The sequence below is a fragment of the Heptranchias perlo genome, chromosome 11 (genome assembly GCF_035084215.1).
Source record: "Heptranchias perlo isolate sHepPer1 chromosome 11, sHepPer1.hap1, whole genome shotgun sequence".
NCBI classification, from domain to species: Eukaryota; Metazoa; Chordata; class Chondrichthyes; order Hexanchiformes; family Hexanchidae; genus Heptranchias; species Heptranchias perlo.
The window spans coordinates 58,591,413-58,616,976 of record NC_090335.1 but is presented as its reverse complement, the minus strand read 5'-3'; the positions used below and the strand labels follow the sequence as shown (position 1 = coordinate 58,616,976).

At 43.8% G+C, this 25,564-nt stretch overlaps 1 protein-coding gene across 1 annotated transcript in view; it reads right to left on the bottom strand.

Annotated features, from left to right (window-relative positions):
* Positions 1 to 25,564, bottom strand: part of LOC137326845 (proto-oncogene tyrosine-protein kinase ROS-like) — a 170,356-nt gene that overhangs the window by 46,474 nt on the left and 98,318 nt on the right. The window contains exons 38-43 of the mRNA XM_067992225.1: positions 25,260 to 25,422; positions 23,639 to 23,703; positions 22,480 to 22,609; positions 20,471 to 20,568; positions 15,733 to 15,936; positions 10,007 to 10,141 (exon numbers count right to left, since the gene is read on the bottom strand). Coding sequence (XP_067848326.1) covers positions 10,007 to 10,141; positions 15,733 to 15,936; positions 20,471 to 20,568; positions 22,480 to 22,609; positions 23,639 to 23,703; positions 25,260 to 25,422 — 795 coding nt within the window. The remainder of the gene's footprint in view (positions 1 to 10,006; positions 10,142 to 15,732; positions 15,937 to 20,470; positions 20,569 to 22,479; positions 22,610 to 23,638; positions 23,704 to 25,259; positions 25,423 to 25,564) is intronic.

The following is a 25,564-nucleotide window of genomic DNA, read 5'->3' as shown; positions in this document are numbered from 1 at the left end:
GAACTTAACTACGTGTCTTTTAGTTTTGAAAAGCCAGGATAAATGCAATAGTGTTGGAGAAATATGGCATGGCAGCAGCTAAAATTTAAATCTACCATGCAGACTGGGGGGTGTATAATGCTATTTTCTATATTTTACCCCTGTCCAGAAAAATAGATTGCTCCCATTACAGCTGGCATCAGGCAGTAGAATCACTACATTAAAAGCAAGTCAATCTCCTGTGGCGATTGGGAATGGGGAGCAGGGGTTCTTGTAATAATTCAATGCTGCATCTGCAGATGGCAATTTTTCATGCTATGTGTCCATTTTACCAACAGGCTGAGGGGAGAAAGGAAAAATGCATCACAATCTCCATCAATCTAATGAGAGTGTGTATGAATTTCAAACAGGACTGTCCATTGGACGCTTCCTGCATTGCATGGGTGTGTACCTTCCAAACCCTGGTGGTCTAGTGTTATACACCTTAGATCTTTGTCTTTTAGCTCAGGAAAGGTTGTTCCCTGCTTACAGGAACCCTCTCCCACCTTCCCCCATCCTCAGTAATTTAACTTTAAAATTTAAATGACAAAGAATTTTTACTCTACATTTGAATTACTGATTACATTCTCTGAAGACTGAAGATTAACTTAGCTCAAGCTAATGATCACTTCACAAGAACTTTTAAAGAACTAGGTAAGAAACTAAGGCCTAGAATTTCCTGGAGTTACACCACTGTTGCCTCTTCAAAAAGGTGTTGCGCCTGCCTGTGGCCTCTTGAGAGAGTTACACACGAGTTTCCTAGGTCTGTTCATTTGCATTCTCACTGGCACAGTCATTGGTCTTAAACTGGTAAGCAGCCTGCACTCTTCAGCAGAAGACTGGGGGACAAATGAGAGAGCAACAATGCTTGCCTATTTCACTTCACTCGTACAGAACTAGAGCCACTCAAGCATCATCTGTGCCTAGAGGGCAGCACAACGTGGCACCAAGCTAGAGAAAAAGAATGTACAACTTCACTCATTTAGAAAAGTCTGACCTTGTGAGAAGCTGTCCGAAGTAATTGCAGGTGTCTATAGGCAGAATGCCAAAAGAAACTCGGAGCTGTCTCACCACGTGCTCTCACTTTGACATATTCAAATGAGGCCAGCGGTGAACATTGCAAGAAAGTTGCAGAAGCACCAAGAAACTCAAGGGAAGCTGTTGAAAGGGTGGAATCAGGTGGAAACAGCTTCTAACTGGATTTCCCTGCAAAAAGAGTTTCCTATGCCATTCCTGCTTGGAAAGTCCACTAGAAATTATGAGGAAATTCACTGCCTAAATTTCCAATTCTTGGCTCAAAGTTGAAAAAGAGAAGCCACAAGTTATATTAAGCAAACAGACAACAGTACAGTAGGACCAGACAAGTACAAAGGGACCGGCAGAATTCTCTAGAAAGTGCACACATACTTGGACTGATAGGCTTGGTAAGAAGAAAAAAAGAACTGGCATTTATATAGCATCTTTCACAATCTCAGGACATCCCAAAGTGCTTTACAGCCAATGAAGTACTTCTAAATTGTAGTCATTGTTGTAATGTAGAAAATGCTACAGCCAATTTGTACACAGCAAAGTCCCACAAACAACTGAGATAATAACCAGATAATCTGTTTTAGTGGTGTTGGTTGGCCAGGAGAACTTCTCTAATCTTTGAATAGTTTCATGGGAACTTTTACGTCCAGCTGAGAGGGTAGATGGATAAAGTGTTAATCAGCAGATTTACTCCTATTGCTCCAGTTGGCATGAGGAAGATGGAGAAATGAGTTAACAGTCTGTCACATTTTGAAGTCAAAGCAGAAAACTTGGCTCAGTCTGATCAGCAATGAGAATTATCCCATTTGACTGACAATTTTAAACCCCAAATAAGTAAACTGAGCAATATTAGCAATCAATCCGAGCAATATTAATTTTTATTATTATAGCAGTTAGTTCAGTCATCATTGCTCAAAATTTCTATTTTCCTCAAAAATGTAGGAGGCCTTTTTCTTGATATTTATGAGCCACTAATGAAACAGTGGAAATGATCAAATAGCAGGCGATCATGACACAGCTGCAGTAATGATCCTTTAACGCTTCTCAGGCAGCTGAACAGTCACTTATCTGGTGTAAACCTCCCAGACTTTCTTAATCCAGCAGTTGAGTGTGCAATTATAGTTGAAAATGGCTGAACGCCAGCAGAGTAAAATCGTGAATTACAAGGTATGCTCAAGCCCTCACTTTCCTCAAGAATGATTTGAAGTGCAGCACAGATAAAAAAATATTATTTTTTGCCATTGGTAGCAATTTCTACATAGCAGAATAGTTTGATGTATGAAATTAGTTCTATTATAACTCTTATATTGCTCGAAATTGGAAACTGCTTTGCAATGACACAAACATGATAGCATAACCACATTCTAAGTGTAAATAAGGTTCCACACACAAAAATTGAATAAATTACACTTTTTTTAACAGTTTGAAGTCTTTAGCTACAACGTTGAAACCTGGCTATACCACTGGTCTCAAAGTAAATATAAACATAGAATGAATGATGCAGAGGAAATAGTTCCAAGGCTAATGGGCTGAATTAATGCATCTCGATGTGTTTTGTTATCTGAAAAACCTGTCCAGAAAATTAACTTAATTTGAATGGCGTGAGCTTTTTCATTTTTTTTTAGTATAGATTAACCAAAGTTTTTGTGGAGCTAGAAGGCACATAGTAAGAAATTGGACACATCTCAACCTCCAAAGCACTACTCCTAAAATTCTGGGAAGCATTCAATTGGAGGAAGTTCTGGCTCATCCATGATGATGTCAGACAACACCGAGGTGATATGATGAGGTAAAGCTGAGCGTTATCACTATACATGGAAACTGATATGGAAACTGATCCTATGGCTATGGATAATGTCATGAAGGGAATAAGATATAAATAAGGAAATGAAAGGGCTAAGGATAAAATCATGAGGTATCTGAAGCTGACCATATGGTGCTGGTAGAAGTCATTGCTAGAAATAGGCTAGTAATCTAGAGGCCTGGACCATTAATCCAGAGAATGTGGTTTCCAATTGCACCATGGCTGTTTCAGAATTTCAATTCAGTTTAAACAAAAATCTGGAATCACTACAAACGTGACCATGAAGCTATCAGATTGTCGTAAAAATCCAACTGGTTCGCTAATGCCTTTTAGGGAAGGAAACTGGCGAACCTTACCCAGACTGGTCTTTGTGTGACCAATGTGGTTGACTCTTAACTGCCCTCTGAAGTGGCCTAGCAAGCCACTTGGTTGTATCAAACTGTTACAAAGACAGCCGCTGTTCAAGAAGGTGGCCAACCATTACCTCCTCAGAGCAATTAGAGATGGATGGGCAATGAATATTGCCAGCGACGTCCGCATCCCAAGGATGAATTTTAAAAAATGTACTGCAACAGGTAGGAATGGAACCACTTTATTTCTGACAATCTAGCAAATAGAGTACATCTATGGGCTGCTCTGATGACTTCCTTTTAAGCTCAGTAAAATGCTCACCTTTTGATTTGACTGAGCAGCACTTTAATGATGCACAATTTATTTATAGGACATTGATGAGGAAGACCGTTCAGCCCATCTTAGCTGACCCATTCCTCCCACCGCAGCATGCAAATGTTCCTTAAATGATTTGAGAGTTTTTGGTTCCGCTATCCTATCCAGAAGTCCATTCCATGTATAGATCATTCTTTGTGTGGAAAACTTCCTGACATCAGTCCTAAAGTTGCCTTTTGCTAGTTTGAATCCATGTCCCATTGTCAGTGTAGTGTGAAGTAGTGCTCCCGATTTACCTTTTCCACACCATATACTATCTTCTATGCCTTTGTCAGGTCACCTCTCAGTCACTTCCTTTTAAAGCTGGAAAGCACAACTTTTCTGGTCTTTCCTCATACCTCAATTCTCTGACACCAAGGATTAAGTTGATGGCTCTTTGAACTGTCTTTAAGGCTTGAATATGTTCTTTGTGCCACAGTGACCAGAACTAGGCACAGTTTTCAGCATGTGATCTGACAAGCACACTATACAGTTTGAGCATGACTTCCTATGACTTGTACTTTACTGTTTTATCTGTGTAATTCAAACCTCAAGGTGGGATTTTCCAAACAACTGGGACTGTTTCCCGTACTAGGGGAAAACACTCCCAGTTCAAATGGACGTGTTGCAGCCATCAACCTGTGGCCGCTGCAAAGGTCCATTTGGCAGGTGTGGGGGGGGGGGGGGGGGGGGGGAAGACCCTCACTCATTGCAGGAGGCCACTCTGTCACGTTGGACAAAGTTTGGCCTCCACCACCTCCTCCTAACAATAAAATTCACCAACTTGCACACTTACCCCAGTGTCCAGAGACATGTACCTACCTTGCGGACCCCCTCAAATGTACATCTTCCGGATGGGGGCCGTCGTAGCTGCAGTGATGACCTCCTCAGAGAACGAACAGCATCACCAGCCTCGCTGGCCACCTCTGACACATGCAGCCCCACAACAGAGTGCTGTGACACATCCACCTGCACAGCAGGAGGGAGGGCAACCGCAGAGAGAGATGCGTCGCAGAGGGCACTATCCTCGCCACAGGGTCCACAGACAGAGGCTCAGCTTCCTGGACCTCTCCGAGCAGCAGTGCACACAGAGGCTCAGAGTCACTCGACATGTAGTCGTGGACATCTGCAGCCTCCTTCATGCCGAGCTGCTCCCGGCTGGCCCGAGCACCATCTTCTTACCTGTCGCTCTCAAAGTCACCACTGCCCTCAACAACTTCTCCTCTGCATCCTTCCAGGGTGCCACCGGGGACATTGCTGACGTCTCTCAGTTGTCTGCACAAAAGAGCCCTGTAAATACACCTACACCCACTCTGCAGTGACACAATGGGTGGCATCAGTTGTGGGTCTTCATTGTGATCCTCAGGAAAGAGCATTATTGCACAAACCAGACGAGATTCGCAAAGACGTGGCAGTAGTGGTGACAATATAATATGTAATGTGAGTTGATCAGAAATTAAATATAGGTAAAAACCATGACAAACCCTCAAACAACCTTGTGCATCCCCTTCATGCTCACGACATGTTTGCCTTACACTTCCTACTGCACATATGTGGTGGATGCCCTGTGGCTGCAGTACAGGTAGTGGCAGGTTGAGTGAGGCTGACAGTGAAAGAGATGCATGAGAGGGTGAGTATGAGATAGAGCTATGAGGATTGGGTTGAGTGGTAGTGGCAGGATGAGTACTGGCGAGGTGAGTAAGTGCAGGTAAGATGAGGATGAGCTTTGAGTGGGTGTGAGTAGTGTTGGCAGTGCAGAAGGAGGTGTGGGGTGGGGCGGTGATGTGGCAGACGGGGTGTAGGGGAATGAGTAAGTGTACTCACTTTGGCTGACCTACTTAGGTGATTGAAGTGCCTCCTGCAATGTATGCAGGTGCACGATACGTTGGTGGTGCAGGTGACCTCCTCTGCCACCTCCAGCCAGGCCTTCATGGTGGCAGAGGCAAGCCGCTTCCTCCCCCTCCTCCTCCTCCTCACCCCATCCAATAATACCTGGAGCGAGGTATCATTAAACCTGGGAGCAGCCTTTCCCCTGGGCTGCTCCATGCTGTAATTTTTCCTATTTTCTGCAGCATCAGTCAGTGGAGGACTGCCCCTTTAAATAGGGCTCCTCTAGCTGACAGCCTATGCTGCGCATGCGCAGTCCACCCGCTGCGCAGCTTTCCAGCGTGAAACCCGGAAGCACAGGTAATTGGCTGCGATTAGCCTGCGATTGCATGCGGAGCACCCCGATTTCACTGGGCGCGTCGACCCCCCGCTGCGAACCCGCCACCCTCCTAATATCAGGCCCAATGTTTCGCTTTTTCCTCCCTTCTCTTTCTCTTTATTGCTTAACTTGCTCATTTCTCCCCACTATTCTTTCCTTTTTTCTCACTAACATTCCTGCCACCTAGACCACAAAATAAGCAGTGTGTGCACTATAATAAAATGACTGTTATCCAATGGGAAAATGTATGATTATGGGCATTTTCACACAGAATCTCGACTATGTGGGTAAGTCACAGGGGCACTTCAACACCACAGCATTCCTGGAAATTTCTTGACATATCCACTTTGTATTGCAGATTCCATGTAATATGGGAATCCCAATAGAGATGGTATCACTGCACATTGTAAAAGCCTACAGGATAGCAGCCAGTAGTTGGAAAGATTTAAATTTCTAACTTTTAATAACCAGCCATAACAAATTTAATTACATAGCTGTGGAGCCATAGTACTCATTCGTGTTCCCACTTTGTACCCCAATGCTGACAGCACCAAGTTCAGGGAAACCTAGGCATCAATTTATGTATTGAAAAGAATTGCTCTTGCACTGTTTTGGGGCTTTTAGCTAAGAGAAGTTACCAAGGGTTGTTTGAAAATACATCAGGTTAAACTAAAGTTAACTGTTAAGAAAGAATGATAAAATTAGTATGAAAAGTTGCCCACACAATGTCAAAAACAGCTTTACTAAAACAAATCAGTTTGCCAAGTGGCTAGGAGTCATGACAACCCTCTCAAACCTTGGGGGACATTGGTACAGTGAGTTAGAGACTGGCCTGTCACTTTCAGGACCTGGATTCAAACCCAGCCTAGAGTGACGTACGGAATCTTACAACACCGGGTTATAGTCCAACAGTTTTATTTGAAAATCACAAGCTTTCGGAGATTATCTCCTTCGTCAGGTGAGTGAGTGAATGAGAGGTTCTCAAATCGCATATCTTATATTAGGCTGGGACACCATCACACCAATCAAAGGTGTCGTTGGTGTTAAGACAGGTTAGCCACGGAAAACAGTAGGTCCAGCATGAGCCTTTGGCTTAGTTGTAGCATTCCTGCCTCTGAGTCAGAAGGCCTGCCTCTGAATTCTGGGTTGACATCAGAAGGATACTCAAGTCCGGCGAGTGTGGGTGCCTCCCGCCCCACATCATTTGTATTGTGGGAGCCCATAAGACCCTTGCACTATATGAGATTAACCACCCTATCAGCTGGTCAAAAGATGGTTATGCCCATGGAAGGAGCATTTCATGCCTGCAAATCTTTCCACTACTTTCCACTATTCTCCAAGGGAAGAGTGTGAAAACACAAAAAAAACTCCTCCATCTGTAAGGGTCCTATGTGAGTGGAGTTTGGACAGTTTCAATCCAGTTGAGAGTGGAGCCAGCAGCACAAAACTAATTGGGCACTAACTGGCATTGCACTCGGAGAGACTACAGGATGGCTGGTGTAAGAAATGGAAAAATGCCACATTATTGCAGTAGGGGGAGCTCTTCTAAGGTTGGAGCTGAAGCATAGAGAAAAAAGAGCTTTACATTTGTCTTTGCTAGATCTAACCTGGGAGTGCTTGATACTGACATTGGGTGCCTAAAATGGAAAAACTTCCATTCCCCAACACCTATAACTCTCATTTTAATCAGCTTAAAATATGCACACCCACAGTAAATAACTGGTGATGCATAAACTGATCAAAATGTATTTGATGCGAGTATATAGTACCTATTATGTAGTTTTGAAACACTCTCATAGTTCCTACATTAAATCACCAGTTATTTAACAAGCCAATGCAACTTCTCTACGTAAACCGTCAAAGTAAAATCTCACCAGAACTCGATTTTTGGGGAACTGTGTTCAAGGAAAATAGAAGAATGCACCTGCTGGCTATCATCGTTGGAAGCTATAACTAGCAGGACCTTCCCATGTTCCCAACAAAGCTCTGGCGCTGCGCCAGTTATTAAATCCAGCTACAGCCAGACAATTTGGTCTTTATTTTATTTTAATGTGGCACTAGACATCTCACATGACATTTCCAAATATGGAATTACACTCTGGGCTTACTCTGATTGCTTGTAATGACTTAACTGCAATGGAATTACTAAAGAATGAATAATAGCAGCATGCACCACAATTGTATGTGCTTCTCAAAAATGCACATGTAACTGTATAACTTGTTCCCATTCATGCTGCAGCTAAGGGAGCTGAGGAACAGAAGATTGTAGATGGAGTTTAATCTATTTTCACTTCTCCATGTATTAATGTTTAACCATAGCCTTATTTTATAATTTAGAGATACATGATGACTTTAGAAATAATGCCAAGGAACCTTTTTTTGTAAGTATTTGTAACTCTACAATACTTTCCAGTCACAGACATTTCTGATGCCTTCAGTCCAGAATTGTAGCTGTCTGCAGTATTTCATCCATTTCATTGATCATTTCACAGACACTAAAGTTCACAGGCCTATGATAACCTAACTAGCATGATATTCAAACTTGTAGTCTTTCTGGAGTGTGCATTTGTGTTCTTGGTATATTAAAAACACTTCAGGTAGTTGATCTTTATAGTAAAAGATTAAAATGAGACTCATTTCTATGTTATTTGCGTTGTAATTTATGAACTATGTTTTGGTCATAAATCAGCAAAAATGAGTACCTTGGAGTAAGATTAATCTCAACAGGATGGCTACTGGAAGTCAAAACAACAGGCAAAATAAACATTGCTCAACTTCCTCAACAATTAATATCTCTCCTTTGTAGCGCCCTCCATCCTTACGCAGCTTTCCCCATTTTATCCTCACATGACACCTTCTTCTAGCTAGGAAGGCACAGGGCTCATGATTGCTAACTTCAGACCAATGATCCTCTCATATGTTGACAGATAATGATGTATCAGTGGGACAAGAGCGATTTGTTTTCCTTAGTTGTTTACCATAAAACATCTTTGTGCAGTATTGCAAGCGTAAACCTAGAAATGAATACAATCCTCCCATCAAAACTTTAACAGCTGCTGGTTCTAGAAATTCTACTAACGGTGAGGTTTAAAGCAGGGGAATTAATGCTCCAGATGCTCATTTTCTTCTGGGTGTATTGTGCATTTTTACATGCTCTGTAGTAGTTAGCTAAAATGAGAGATTCTGTTGAATGTTGAGCTGTTTTAAATTGAGGAGCATACAGACTACTGAATTTGTTTGAGAGCTAGAAGGTGGCTACAATGGAAATGTAACAGAATTTTTAAAAGCTCCCTTCAGTAGAACAGTTTGAGTGCCCTCTGGTGGGCTACATGCAAAGTATACACAATTCTATCAGCATGTACCCATGCCCTGAAATCCCCAGGGTCCAATGTGATGGACCAGAACCCTCGTCAGCCCTAGCCTAAAGCCAGAGACCCTGTCCTAAATCCTAGGGGACAAGATCACTTGCATAACCGGGGCAGGCACATTGCACCTGCAAGGCCACTCCAGCTGCGCCTGCCACCATATGCCCGACAGAAAGTGGGGCAGTCCAACAGCTGCTCTGCCTGCAGTGTCCCCAGGACCTCTCAGGCTGAAGAAAAAACTCGGAAGAAGTTTTTGCTCCACGTGGAGCCATTGTGCCTTCAGAATAAAATAATCAATCCCCTCTGGGATCGGCAACCTTAATCTGGTAAAGGTTTGGGGCCTTCACTAGGCCCATAACAGAATCTACACCTACTCTCAGCAGAATTTCCTGGGGTAGGCCGGAATTCCCCTTTCATGTCCCCCCCCCCCCCCACCATGTGAGTGAGAGAGTGTGTGAGAGAGTGAGAGTGAGAGAGAGAGCTGTGGACCCTCTCTGGCCCCAGGAATTTCAAGGCTGAGGTATACTCTAGGCCAACTGTATGGGACCTTAAAAATGATGGTCCCAAGATTTGTTTTGGATATTGTTATTTTGTCACCATATTTATTGAATCAAAGTCACTACAAGTGGTATGAATGCTACTTTTTTTTAAAGTTAATGATATACTCTGTAATCTGCACTAAGGAGGACCTGCAAAGACAGTGTCCATCAGCTTCACTTAACAAATATGGAAACTGAGCAGGAGGTCACCTGAATATAAATACCGCCATTATCAGTGTCAAAAATTTATCGAGATAGGTTTCACTGTATTTCAAAATATGGTTCAGGAACTAGCAGGTGATTCTGATTTTAAAAAATTTAAAACGTAAATGGTACTTACACATTATCTGGGCAATTGTTTGGTTTCTCCAGCCTTCCTCCTGTTCTAACGAAGTGCAATACTTCAAGGTTGGTACGAGCAGGGTAAGGCTGCTGGCCCAATGTCATTACTTCCCACATTAAGATACCGAATGACCTGGAAAATGATTTTTTTTAAAATATAGGAAAAAGCAATGTAAATATTATTCCTGGTCATTTGTGAGAGTTAATTTCCTTTGCTACTGGAGCTAAGCAAACATTTAATACTGTCAAACTTTATGCCTAGTTAATTAATGAGCCATTCCTTACTCAGAAAGGCAGGCTATTATTTGTTGACTGACTAGGATTTTTGCCCTCCTGTAGACATCAAACATTTGCCACTGGATAACTACACTTATGAATTTTCCTATCTAGACCAGAAAGTTGAAACGAAGCTTAACTATTTGAATGTTAGGACTTTTAGTTATAAACCTTGCTAAGTAAAATATTGCACACCAACCATCCATATTTTACGTGCACAATCGGCATTTTGGACCCAGTGTCAGTCTGCATTTGAAAAATCAGCATTCCCCTCCAAAATCCTCATTCAAGCTTCCCAAACTTCAGAGAGCTGCCTCATCAGTCACTGCATCTCAGCTTTAACCTGCATTTGTTGCTGTATCAAACAGTTCTCATGTTTGGTGAGACAAGACTGGAGCTGGGGGAAGGGGAACAGAAAGACTGAATAAGAGGGCATGAGAGACCGCGAGCACAAGAGAATTAACTCTGCGGTATTTTTAGAAACCAATATTGTACTCTGTTTAGTGACCTTTCGTTTTGGTGCTAGCACAAACCATTTTGCCCATGAACCGAACTGTTATTGTTTTGCTCAGTAAATCTACAAAAAAAAGTTGACTATAAGCATATATTTTTATTTACACGAACACTACACCTCACCAAGTGATGTTAGACTAAAAACAGATTATCTAAAAGACTAGCAAAGATTTAGGGTATTTAAAGATAGACACTGATCTTTGATTCAGTTTGTATTAATATATTGGTACCATGATCTACTGCAAGAGGCAGTGAACATATTTTTATTATATATTTACAATTTAATTTTTAGGTCACTTTCTTTAATGATTTAATTGTCCCCACTTCAGATCATCCTTCCTGTACACCATTCCTAGATTAGCATGGTAGACAGCTGGCCTGCTGATACTTGATCCAGCTGCTGGACGTTTTACAGTAGCCATTTGTGTTGCCTCATTGACTGTTTCCCTTCTCCCCTCCCCCGCTTTCTATGAGCAAGTACCTTAACCCAGTCCCCAGTGGCCAAGCTTAGACATGGAAATCAGAACGTGGAAACTGCAGGTGCTCTATTTATCAATATGAAAACGGAACCTTTTCATTTCTTGTTATATATTTTCTCCTCTTTCCCTCTATGCATTGCCATTTTTACACAGTTTACAAGTATCAACAATGGGCTCAAGGTGACCTGATCCATGCATTGGTCACACTAGACTATATCAGGCATCTTAAGGCAATTGGGTTAATTGTAGGTGTGCGTTGTAAAAGGTTTCAATTTATAAATCAATGCTGTGTATCAGTGTTTAAGCTCCTTATGGAAAGAAATGAACCCTTAAATTTGCATAACTATATTTTCATATTCAAAATATCTATAACCCTTCTAGGATAAATATCTTGGTTTGGAAGACAGAAATAAAGTAAATTCCACAATTCTGGAAAATGCAACAAAATATCAAAAATAAAAACATTCTGGGACTGGGAGTCAGTGGGGTGGGGTGGAAAGAGGAAAGAGACCTTTGGAAAGTAAAGTTTGTGCTGTCAGTACTTACATCCCTTTTCAGCACTTCCTTAATCCTTCAATGCTGCATACTGTGCTTTTTTCTCCGCAATACAAGTGATAATAGATTGGCTATAACTACTGCTTAAATTATGACAATCTCAATGCCCCTGCTCTTTCAGTGTAACTACTTGTTTCATGTTATGTGTCATTAGCCTATAATCAGCACTGTTTTTCAGCAGTCAGTTTGATTGATGCTGTTGGTTAAATTTTGTTAGTTTTCTAGAGTGGCATGAATTTTAGCGATTACAATTACAACCACCAAACCTGATAATCTAGTAACTGCTAGTCAAATATGTATTATGCCAAGGGAACTAAAATATATTCTTGGCTTTCAAATCTCGTTTCATTCCTAGATTGACAATTTTCTACCTACTTCTACAAATACTTAATGTGCACTTTGTCCAGATCCAATATACAATTGGAATTTGTTAGCCTTAACCCTAATGGAGGGAAAATGATATCCTAATCTTAGAAAGCAAGGCGAGATATTGGGGTAAATTTTAACGGGGAGCCAGGAAGAGAGCGGGGAGGGATGTTTCCTGATGGGAGTATGGGTTCCCGGACGTCTTTACGATTTAGGCCTAAGGGTGTCTTTCAACTTTTTTCAGTAGGTTGCCCGCCTGATAGCCAACCAGATGACAGGCTGGCTCAGTCGGATGGGAAAGCAGACAGGGACCGGTCATCGGGGTTGGCAGATACCATTGGGAGCGGGGGTGGGGGGTGTCCGGACACCGTTGGGAGCGGGAGAAAGGGAAAATCGGACACCGTTGGGAGCGGGGGACGGGTCGGACACCGTTGGGAGCGGGGGTGGGGGGGGGTCGGTCACCGTTGGGAGCGGGGGTGGGGGGGGGTGGTCGGTCACCGTTGGGAGCGGGGGTGGGGGGGGGTTCGGTCACCGTTGGGAGCGGGGGTGGGGGGGGGTCGGTCACCGTTGGGAGCGGGGTTGGGGGGGGGGGGGTCGGTCACCGTTGGGAGCGGGGGGGGGGTCGGTCACCGTTGGGAGCGGGGGTGGGGGGGGGTCGGTCACCGTTGGGAGCGGGGTTGGGGGGGGGGGGGTCGGTCACCGTTGGGAGCGGGGGGGGGGGTCGGTCACCGTTGGGAGCGGGGGGGGGGGGTGTCGGTCACCGTTGGGAGCGGGGGTGGGGGGGGTGGAACACCGTTGGGAGCGGGGGACCGGGGGGGGGGTCGGACACCGTCGGGAGCGGGGGAGGGGGGGGGGGTCGGACACCGTCGGGAGCAGGGGACGGGGGTCGGACACCGTCGGGAGCGGGGGACGGGGACGGGTCGGACACCGTTGGGAGCGGGGGACGGGGACGGGGGTCGGGCACCGTTGGGAGCGGGGGACGGGGACGGGGGTCGGACACCGTTGGGAGCGGGGGACGGAGGGGGGGGGGGTCGGACACCGTCGGGAGCGGGGGACGGGGACGGGGGTCGGACACCGTTGGGAGCGGGGGACGGGGGGGGGGGGGTCGGACACAGTCGGGAGCAGGGGACGGGGGTCGGACACCGTCGGGAGCGGGGGACGGGGACGGGTCGGACACCGTTGGGAGCGGGGGACGGGGACGGGGGTCGGGCACCGTTGGGAGCGGGGGACGGGGACGGGGGTCGGACACCGTTGGGAGCGGGGGACGGGGACGGGTCGGACACCGTTGGGAGCGGGGGACGGGGACGGGGGTCGGGCACCGTTGGGAGCGGGGGACGGGGACGGGGGTCGGACACCGTTGGGAGCGGGGGACGGGGGGGGGGGGGGTCGGACACCGTTGGGAACGGGGGACGGGGGGTGGGGTGGTCAGTCACCGTTGGGAGCGGGGGGTGTTGATGATTGCAGCAGGTAAGCTTGTTGGGCCTGGTGGAAACACTCCTGCTCCTTCAGGCCCACAAGCAGTGCAATAAAAGCACTTACTTGTTGATCCGGGCCTTCTCACCTCCAATTACGTGGTATGAAGCAGAAGGCCCAGGAATCTTGGCCCCCAGGAGATACAGATAAAAAAACCTATTAAAATGGAGGCCCGCAGCCTCCTTAACAGCTTTCATTGACCGACCCGACTCCTGAGAGTGGGTTGGTCGCCCGCCCCTCGATTCTCCTCAATTAAAAACAGAAGAGGGCAGTTTGGAGGCGGGTTTTACTTTTTTTTAAAACAATTTTTACCTTCCCACCCGCCCCCAACCCGTGGTTTGTGGGATTAAAATTTACCGCATTGTATCTGTAATTGCTGACACTGTTTATGAAATATGCTGTTCTGTATTAATAAACAACATTTTAGACTATATTTCTTTAACCAATGAGAAAAAAATGGCTTGAAATGCATATTAAACCTGAAAAGAATTATTCAAAATGCTCATTAAGAATGGCTGTTGCACAATCTCACTTCCCTGATAGGGGAAAAAAGTTAAAAATGCAGTTGGGGTGATTTTTGATTCAGGCTTAAAACAGATGCATTATCATCAATGCACCCATGCCACCCGCCCAAGGCCACTGTCAAGATTTGGGCCTCATTTAAATTATGCCAACGGTGCCAAACTGGAATAGAGACCACTAATATAAAAACAGAAAATGCTGGCAATACTCAGCACGTCAGGCAGCATGTGTGGAGAAAGAAACAGAGTTAACGTTTCAGGTCGATGACCCTTCGTCAGAACACTGGAATAGAGACCACTACCCTGGTCAGTGTCAAGACTAATAGTTCTGCAGCACCACCCGCAGGAATCTGGTGCTAATGCAGTTACTTATAAAGTATAACAACATTGGCAAACTGTAATGATTGTAAATTTATATTGTTTTCCAAAATATATTTTAATGGTTATGAAAACTGAGGCACTGAGCAGTTATTAACTAGAACAATGTGGTAATTTGTTATATATAACAATATTTATTGCCTAAAAGTAAATTAGCAGTGTTTTTGAAAATATAGGTTAAATATTGTCAGGGGTGTAGTTCATTCAGATTGATTATATTTTATGATTTTGCTATATTGCAGTTACGTGGTTGTTAAAATGGTTGCTCTACATTCCATTAAAGCATTGTTTGAAAACGATATTGAATATTCATGGTTATAAACATTTGATTGGCTGGGCACCAGCTTGGTTCAGTTGGTAACATTCAACTCTGAGCCAAAAGTTTGTGGTATCAAGTTCCACTTCAGGCTTCACTGCAGTACCGAAAGAGTGCTACAATGTTGGAGGTGTTGTCTTTTGAATGGGGGAAAAAAAACTTGCATTTATATAGCACCTTTCACAACCTCAGAATGTCCCAAAGCGCTTTACAGCCAATTAAGTACTTTTTGAAATGTAGTCACTGTGGTAATGTAGGAAATGTGGCAGCCAATTTGCTCACAGCAAAGTCCCACAAACAGCAAGATAATGACCAGATAATCTGTTTTAGTGATGTTGGTTGAGGAATAAGTGTTGGCCTGGACACCGGAAGAACTCCCCTGCTCTTCTTCAAAATAGTGCCATGGAATCTTTTACGTCCACCTGAGAGGGTAGAAGGAGCCTCGGTTTAAGATCTCACCCAAAAGACAGCATCTCCAACATTAGGCCACTGGACCATCAGCATAGATGTTGTGCTCAGGTCCTTGGAGTGGGTCTTGAACCCACAACCTTCTGACTCAGACTACAACTGAGCCACAGCTGACATGGATGAGATGTTAAACTGAGAGTGCATCTGCCTATTCAGGTGAGGGATGGTAAAGATCACACAAGCTCTATTCGAACATTCTTCCCTCAACCACCACCAAACAAAATAGATTCGCTGGTCATTTCTCTCATTGCTGTTTGTAAGATCCTGCATAACAATAGTCACTACAATTCACTGTTTGCAAAGCACAGATGATTCTGACAGACATGATCAGGCTCAACAAACACTTTTACAATTCGATTACCATCAAACATTTACTTACCAAACATCTGACTGATTTGTGAACAACCCATCAATTAAGCTCTCAGGTGCCATCCACCTGACAGGAAGTAGTCCTTCTCCTTCTTTTCTATAGTAGTCGTTCTTGTAGATGTCTCTTGCAAGACCGAAGTCTCCTATTTTCACCTTACGGTTTGCAGCGTTATATTCCTTCATGGAAACTAAGCAGTTTCTAGCAGCCAGATCCCTAAAACAAAAACAAAAATGTACTTGCGCTATTACAGCAGTTACTCAACACAGACCACATTTTGGCAAAACATACTGATCAGCACATAAAATTCCTTTAAAGTGAAGGTCTATGCTTTCTCTTGGTCACAAAACATGCACTGTCAATGAGCCACAAATGGTCATGTCAAACACCACTTCTGCAGAATTGATGCTGGTAATAACCCACCTAAATGTCTAAGGAGGTTCGTAGATGGGTTATAAACAGGAAATGCAGCAGAAAGCAAAATGCAGAATAAAAACATTTTTTTCTGTACCGGATGGATCGGAATCTGGAATGGGGCAGTAAGTTCAGCGACAGATTTTCGGAGTGCTACCGTCCCATTCTTGTCTTGCGGGGGCAGTGAAAATCGGCCCCACCGTATTTTAATTAGTTTCTATTTCCTCCCAAAGTACAGTTAATCCTCGGAAAGCTCTGCTAGCTCAACAACAGCAGAGTTATTTTACAACATTACCTAAATACTGTACTGGTAAAGTCTGTAGCTCTCTCGGACTGTGCAAACTGCACAATTACAGCTACCAGAATGTGAGTACATTTTTTTTAAAAAAAACTCTTCTCCTGTTGATTCTTTGAAGGAATAGCAATTCCACAGTAACTGGGTTACAAGTTTTATTGACCATGTTATCTTTTTCGACTACAATCTTTGCTGCCTAAATGCCAGCAACAGCTGCAAATCATTTGGTTATGAATAGTGATTCTTTTCATTTCCAAATGATTATTCATCGGTTCAAACAAAGGTCACCCCACTACTACAAAGCTTGAAAATTGTTGGCTTGTGGGAAAACCACAAATAATGGTGAAAGAGATATGCCATTTGAACTGGGCTAAAGAAACAATCAGCTTGTTTTCAACTCACTTAATTAGTGCAGGATCCACTGTACTGAAAGGCTCATTTGGTCCTTACACTTATTAAAAATAAGATGGAATTCTAACACCCCGATCCTAACATTATAAATGTGAAATAAAGTTAGGGTTGTGCTAATGATTACTGTCATTATAATTATTCTATCAATTACAAGTGTAATCAGAAATCTGGATACTTGAACCCTTTGCATGAATGTAAATCATTATGTCACCTTTGACTAATCGGTATCTGGGAATGCCCCTGCACTTAGTGCTGCTGGAACATATTCTACTCAGACAACTTTCAGCACCTTACAGAGACATCAACAACATAAATAAGGATGGTGTCATGACACATGAAGTCACAGCAACAAAGCTCGACATCGCAACGTGAGGCACAAGTTTGTTCCTCATTCTGCTGAGTTCACAACTACTGTGAGAAGGCAGTGAGCAGTTGCTAGATACAAAGGGGGGGGGGGGCGGAACGGAACCTTAATACCCCATGATGGGGGTGGGGTGGGGGGAGGGGGGGTAGAATTTCAAAATTCTGGAACCCGACCCTAACCCGCCTTGAATGCGCCCACTTCAATAGTTTAAATAGAGGCTGGTTAGGGGCAGGTGACTTACCTGCTCTCGTGAGGTGCGTCTGTTATTTAAATATGCTAATGATGCTGCGTGCCTCAAATTTTACTAGACTTTCAGATTTAGCTGCCGTGGACCGGGGTTCCCAGGGCTCGGAAAACCCAGCAGCTGAAGGGAGGCGAGAAAGGATGGATCCAGTAGGTAAGTGCCTTTCCAGCACTGCTTGTGGGCAAAGGATGAGCATGAGTGCTTCCCCCCGGCCCCACCCCGAGCAAACCTGCTTCCCTCACCGCGATGTGCCGCCCACTCGGCCTCCATGATCGCCCCACCCACCAACCTTCGCCCCCCCCTCCCACCCTCCACGATCTCTCCCCCCCCCTCCCACCCTCCACGATCTCTCCCCCCCCCTCTCACCCTCCACGATCTCTCCCCCCCCCCCCACCCTCCACGATCTCTCCCTCCCCCTCCCACCCTCCACGATCTCTCCCTCCCCCTCCCACCCTCCACGATCTCTCTCTCCCCCCCCACCCGCCACGATCCCTCTCCCCCCCCCCACCCGCCACGATCTCTCTCTCCCCCCCCCCCCCACCCGCCACGATCTCTCTCTCTCCCCCCCCCACCCGCCACGATCTCTCTCTCTCCCCCCCCACCCTCCACGATCTCTCTCTCTCCCCCCCCACCCTCCACGATCTCTCTCTCTCCCCCCCCCCACCCTCCACGATCTCTCTCCCCCCCCCCACCCTCCACGATCTCTCTCCCCACCCCCACCCTCCACGATCTCTCTCCCCACCCCCACCCTCCACGATCTCTCTTCCCCCCCCCCACCCTCCACGATCTCTCTTCCCCCCCCCCCACCCTCCACGATCTCTCTTTCCCCCCCCCCAACCCTCCACGATCTCTCTTTCCCCCCCCACACCCTCCACGATCTCTCTTCCCCCCCCCCCACCCTCCACGATCTCTCTCCACCCCCCCCCACCCTCCACGATCTCTCTCTTCCCCCCCCCCCACCACCCTCCACAATCTCTCTTCTCCATCCCCCCCCCACCCTCCACAATCTCTCTTCTCCACCCCCCCCCCCTCCACAATCTCTCTTCTCCACCCCCCCCTCCACAATCTCTCTTCTCCACCCCCCCCCTCCACAATCTCTCTTCTCCACCCCCCCACTCCACAATCTCTCTTCTCCACCCCCCCCTCCACAATCTCTCTTCTCCACCCCCCCCCTCCACAATCTCTCTTCTCCACCCCCCCCCACTCCACAATCTCTCTCTCTTCCCCCCCCCCCCACCACCACCCTCCATAATCTCTCTCCCCCGCTCCACCCCCAAATTGATCCCCTCTCTGCTCCCAGGCTGCGGCTGACCAATAGAGGCCTTCCTGCCCAACAGCCTCTCAATCTAGCCGGCCACCAACCGAGAGACAGAGGAAAACTCAGCAGGACCGCATTACCTACATTTTCGGGTGTCTCGGCTGCTCCGACACCCCCCACCCCTGTAAATATTAGGGCCAACGTCACATGGGGTGAGAGATAGGGGGAGCGAGAGACCGAGTGGCAGAGACAGAGCAAGTCGGGTAGAGAGAAAGAAAGATAGGGAGCGGAGGCCAAGGAGCAGCGGCGCGTGACGAGGGGTGAGGGGGGGTAGGGGGAGACCGGGGGGCGCCTGAGATGAGAGGACAGTGACAGGACTGGAGAAAGAAAGACGGGGAGAGAGAAAAAAGACAAGGGGAGGGTAAGAGTGAGAAGAAGGGGAGAGAAAGAGAAAAAGGTGTAGAGGGTGAGAAAGAGCGAGAGAAAAGAATGGGAAGAGAGAAATGGAGAAGGAGGGTGAGGAGGTGAGACATCATACACAATCCAGTGACTAGCAGCTCCCACCTCACACTTTCTTGGTCACTGTTTATTTATTGAATGGGGAGACTACAGGAGCTGCATTGAAACAAGATTAGCAAAGTGAGAAAGTATGAAATAAAAGAAACATTCAGCCATCAAACTCATTCATAGAATGTTGCGGCACAGAAGGAAGGCATTCAGCCTACTGGGTCTCTGCCAGCACCCTGTAAGAGCTATCCACTTAGTCCCATTATCCTACGCTCTCCTCGTACCTTTAAGATTTTTCTTATATTTATCCACTTCTCTTTTAAAAGCTATTATTCTGCTTCTAGAATGACATCCCACGTCCTAACAACCCTCTTCTGAAATTAAAAATTCTCCAACCTCTTCCTATCCCACTGACCAGTGAAATAGTTTTTCACTATTTACCTAATCAAAACTCTTCCCAATTGTGCCCACCTATATCACTTCTCCTCTTAACCCTCTCTGCTCTAGTGAAAAGAGTCTCAGTTTCTCTAGTCTCTCCTCGTAACTAAAGTCTCTCATTCCAGGTATTCTATTAGACTGTTCAATTTGTGCAGTTATGGATTGCTTTTATGTACTTAAAAGCTGCACTGCTTTATAGAATTGATTTTTTAATCTGAATACTCCTAAAGTACTTAATTGTGTAAAAATTTAACAAAAATACAATTCAGAGGTTTTGGAGATATTCAGAATAAAAACAGGTACTGGAGGTTTTAATGCATCAGAAAACTACTTGCAAAGGATAACAATTACCAACATTATAAGAGTAGTTAAGAATAGTATAAACTGTGTATACACAAATATGAGTGTATAGGACTGTAACTTGATGCAAGACATTATTCCTACGCAGGATGTACACCAAGTTTTCCCACTTACTTATCCTCCACAGAGCTCAGAAAGTACATGTAAATCTAGTTTGAAAACCTATTTTTCTTTTAATCTTTAGCTTCATTAGGTTGTATCATAACCTGCATTTTGCCATAATTGACAAACTCAGTCCATTACCAAGTTCATTTTAAAAGAAAATATGGTTCTCACTAAGGCAGGTTCATTATAATTGCCAGATAAGTACTTACTCTGAAATAAATTTCTTTGGTCGAAGACACTTCCGTTGTTTACATCTACCTCTCGTACAGCAACTTTCAGGATTATCTATCAAGTCTGCTCAAATTGAATTTGCAAAGCACAGAAGTTACATTTGTAATATAAATGTTACCTTACCTGTGGACAAAGTGCATTTTCTCAAGGTAGGTACAACCTTTTGCAACATCTAGGCATACATCCATGAGGTCATCTGCACAGAGCAAGGGATGAAGAAGCTGGAAAAAAAAATATTTAGGATTGACAGCTATCCTCAAGGCATTACTTAGAGAAACATTACTTAGAGAAATTGTATCAAAAGAAAAATGCTGAAATTGAAGGACAGATAGGTGTACAGTAGCAACTACAATCTGGTGTTTTGTTTGAATAAATATCTGGTGACTTGTATGTCCAAATGCCTGTAAGACAGCAGACCATAAGGACAAATCACTGGATGAAAAAGAATATTTGAAGTTGTTTCACATACTCCTTTAAAAAGGAGATGGTTAACTAGTAATGTAAGGCAATGAAAGTTATAGCTTAAGATATAGATGGTCAAACTTTTATGGAAATTGCACTATGTAATTTTCATTCATTTTTCTTAAGGAATCAATGGAATTTTAGTTTTCTATTTTAAGGGGTTATTTTTTCCTTCAAGGAATTAAAGTTAGCATGAATCACTGACTATTAAAATTGTGCACGATTATCAGAGTTAATGGCTTATTTTCTAGGTTCACCAGGAATTGATCACATTCAATTGAATTGATTCCAAAAACCATTAAAACAATGAAAATTCATCAGAATCCACTTCTCAATCACTTCTAGTTTAATAGGGCAAACCACTTCTCATTTTTCAAAATAACTTTTCCAATTCTCACACTATGCAATGAGTACACCCCATCATAATATTACTCATTAAATGGCAACATAAAAAGAGAGATTAGGAGATGTGATGGAAAGCTTGTCTGAAGGCACGAGTTTAAGGAGGTTTTATAAAGGTGGAGAGAGGGGGGGGGGGTTGCAGAGATAGAAATGTCTAGGAAGAGAGCTCAAGTGATTAGGACTGAGGCAGCTGACAGTTCTACCACAAATAGTGAGTGGAGAGAGGGGAGCATGAATAGAAGCTGGAGTCAGAGGAATAGAACATTTGGGTTGGAGGAGCTTGTAGAGGTAGGGTAGGTCAAGGCCGTCCAGGGATTTGTAGACAAGGATGAAGATTTTAAATTTAATACACTGGGGGATGGGGAGCCAGTAAAATTCAACGCAGACAACGTGATGGACAAATAAAACTTACTGTGGGAGAGGATACAAGAGACTGAGTTCGACAAGTTGAATTGATGGAGGGAGGCAGATGGGAGGCCAAAAAGCAAGGTGTTGAAATAATGAATTCTGGAAGTGACAAAGGCATGTACAAGGATTGCAGCAGTGAAAGGAATTAGATAGGGGTGGAGGCAGTCGGTGTGGCAGGGGTACAAATAAGTGATCTTGGTGATGGATAAGATGTTGGGGGTTAAAGCTCTCACCATAATTGCAAACTGTCTGGTTCACCCTCAGAGTGTGGCCAGGCAGGGGGAATTAAGTCGGTAGCAATAGAGAGAAGAGTTTCTAGCAAGGGCCAAAGACAATGGCTTAATTCTTCTCAATGTTGGGCTGGAGGAAATTAATATTCATTGGAGATTTGATGTCAAACAAGGATTCTGACAGCATGCAGGTGGGTCAAGCAAAGTGTTAGAGAGATAGATATGGGTATCATTAGCATACATATTGAAACTGATCCCATGCCTATGGATCAAGAGGAGGGAGCTGAGGATAGGTCCTTGGGGGACTCCAGAGGGGACAATGCAGGGAAAGGAAATCATTCATGAGATGCACTAGCTGCATTTGGATAAGTAGTAATGGAAGTGTGCAAGGGGAGTTTCCCATGAAGCTTGACAAAGGAAGAGACACATTGGAGGAGGGTAGTATGAACATCTGTGCCAAATACTAAAGATAACCCTTGGAGGACAACAAGGGGCAGATTATTTGTTATCCCATTTAGAAAAAGGAAAGAATTACTTTTTAAAAATGAAAAACAAAATTCTGCATCATTGTTGTTGCTTATCTTCCAGAGACATGATGGGAGGACTGTCGATATTATCTGTCTAACATACCGGAGATCCTCGAGCTCCTCGGAGATAACTGAGCAAGTCTCTTCCCTCCATAAGCTCCAGGAGTAAGAACTGTGGCTCATTCAGCAGGCATACACCCAGCAGCTTAACTATATGAGCGTGATCAAAATGACTAATAGAAAACAAACACACACAATTAGAGTTAATTTTCCAAGTATTGCAGAACACAAATCTTCCAATGAAAAATACAAGTGGTCAACAAAAAAAAAACAAGTAAATGCAATGAAGGACAAAGCTAGTGTGTTGTTTCTTTTTAAATAGCAAGTAAAAGGAAATAGTAAGGAAAAGTAACCTCTTTTAGGGTTAAGTGGAAGTCACTTTTGTCAAAAAAAAATATTAGAAACATTTGGCCCCAACTCTACTACATGCAGTCAGTTGTGAATAAATAATACCTACAGACACTGAAGAGTTTTTACAAATATGGATGAACCAATTCTATTTGCATATTTTAATTTGAACATGCTATTGCCTGGCTCCAAAAAAATTAAATTCCAATTGCACTTGTTTGCTATGCAAATTGTGATAAATATGGGAACAAAATAGACAAAAATGCAAGCCCCATTATTTCACTCAGAGCTGAAGAAAAATGTCACCCTATGGGGGAAGATTTTCTTTACACTCTAGGTGTAGCAAGATCACAGATGCTTTTAGAAAGAACATATTTACAATTTTGCTGCACCTAGCACACAGAAAAAAAATCTTCCCTGTATCTTTAGATACTCAGAGAAAGAATTTCAAATGACTGAGAATTAGAGAAAGTCTTAGTGTGGCCAGGCCTGCTTTCTTCAATGTTTAAACAGGCACATTTTATATCTTGCTGCTGTACCAGGTCTGCCTCTCCCCCACCCCCCACCCCCACACTCTTCCCCCTCTCTTTAAATAGTTTCTTGCCCTCCTCTGTTCTTGACTCATTTGGGCCTAACTCCTACTCTTGCACTATTTTCCGTCCACCCCACCCTCCCATTGGAATTTTGGGCCCCCTTACAGATAGATTTGATTGTTGGCAATACAATCTAAATCAGCACTAATGGGATACTGTAGTTGTCAACATAAAATCATGAAGTTCTCCAACAAATTTCAACAACTTTTCTCTCCAAAGTTAGAAAAACATATCTCATCAGATAGATTTAAAAAATCCTACCTCATTAAATAGGCCTCTTTGAGAAATTCAGATTTTTCGTGATCTGTTGCCCCTTTTCTCAGTGTCTGGTAAGTAAATAATCGCACTTTCGTGAAAATTGCATTGCAGCCTTGACTAATAATCTTCACCTTGATGTGAATCTATTTATTTTATTTGTTATCTCTAAATGCAATTTGTGTACTCGAGAAAAAAAAGTACTAGGGTAAATTTTCTGTTTCCCATGATGTTTGGGTAAGAATGGGACACAAATAGCACACTGGCAATCCTGATGAATTTTCCAGGGTTGTCTTAATTAGAAATGCATGATGAGTTCCATTCCAGGATTGGGACTCGAACTGGGACCTTGGTCAATGGTGGTCAGAATATCTGACACAGCTATCCCCACAGGAAAGTGGTCCAGACTGTGTAGATAAAGGCAGTCCACCTCTGGCGCAAGTAAACCTATCTTGCATCCATCCTTTCATCTTCTTTCCCTGCCTCCAAAAAACTTAAATGAAGAGCAGCACTCAGTCCAATACTCGGTTTAAGAATTTTGATTGTAGCAATGAATAACTAAGCAATAGTTTAAGTACTCACTTACCAAAAGGCCAGAACATGCCTCTCTTTTATCGCCCATTTATATGGGTGTGCTGAACACACAGCATATTCCCGGTGAGAAAACTGGGAAACGACTCGATCAGGTTGGTCATCTTCATTTGCACTGGAACCAAAGAGGCTGGCCATAAGACCACTTATAATACAGATTGAATGAGGATCCAGTGAAAGAGATCTGATTTCCTGGCCCTCGGATGCTCATTCTGCACACAGTTGCTGCTGGTCGGATAATCTACCAAAGTGCCTTTGGAATAACAAATGCCAGACAGATAGAAAGATGGAACTTGCACTTATTTTGTGCCTGATCACATCTCTTAGAAACGTCCCAAAGCACAAAGTAGGCAAATGTGGCACTCAATGTATGCTACTATATCTCATAAAAAGCATTGAGATGAATGGTTAGTTAATCTATTTTTGATGTTAAGGGAAGAATGTTCGCCTAGACACTGGGAGAATTACCGGGTCTTCTTTGAATAGTGCAATAGGATCTTGAATATTGACCTGAATCAATGGTGTGATCTCAGCTTAACATCTCATCTGAAAGATGGAACCCCTGACAATGCAGCACTTCCTCACTATTGCATTGAAGTATCAGCCTAGGTTATATGCTCAAGTGTTGAATATATTCCTAGTGCAAGATTTAGCTCATAACTAGGGGAAAGATACGATTGGTACAATTGGGAGATTTTATACCAGAGGATGAGTGTAATGTGAAGTTGTAATGTTATAGCTTATAGTTTTAATATTAGGCCTATTGATATGAATAGTTGGATGTCTAAAATTTTGGATCAGCTGCTAAACATTTCTTTTTGAGTTTCCAGCAAAGGAAACCACCTGAGATACTAACCTATCTTTTTTTCCAGACTGACCTGATATGTATTTCTGACATTTTCTGTTTTTATTTCAGATTTCCAGCACTTAATGGTTTTTCTTGTTCAGTTTAGAGTCTGAGATCTCCTGGCACACAATGCAGCACTATCTTTCCTTCTTTCCCTTTACCAATCACACATTATTATTGTACACTTACCTTTACAGCTACTTTGACATCTCCACTACCAGGTCCCAAAATGTCTTCAGCTTTTCCTTCAAACACTTCTCCAAATGCCCCACTTCCAAGAAAGTTCAGCAAAGTGAGTTTCTCTCTTGGAAACAATGGAAGAGACTCAAGTTCCACCTGTGTGGGGAGGCAGCTGGAAAAACATAAGAAATTATTTGAATTATTCATCAAATTTTGTATCCTTTATACCTCAATTTTAAAGGCATCAATAATGAGTACTTCTGAATTTCAGATAAGTCAGTTATCACAGTTTAGCACCTTAAAAGTAAAAATAA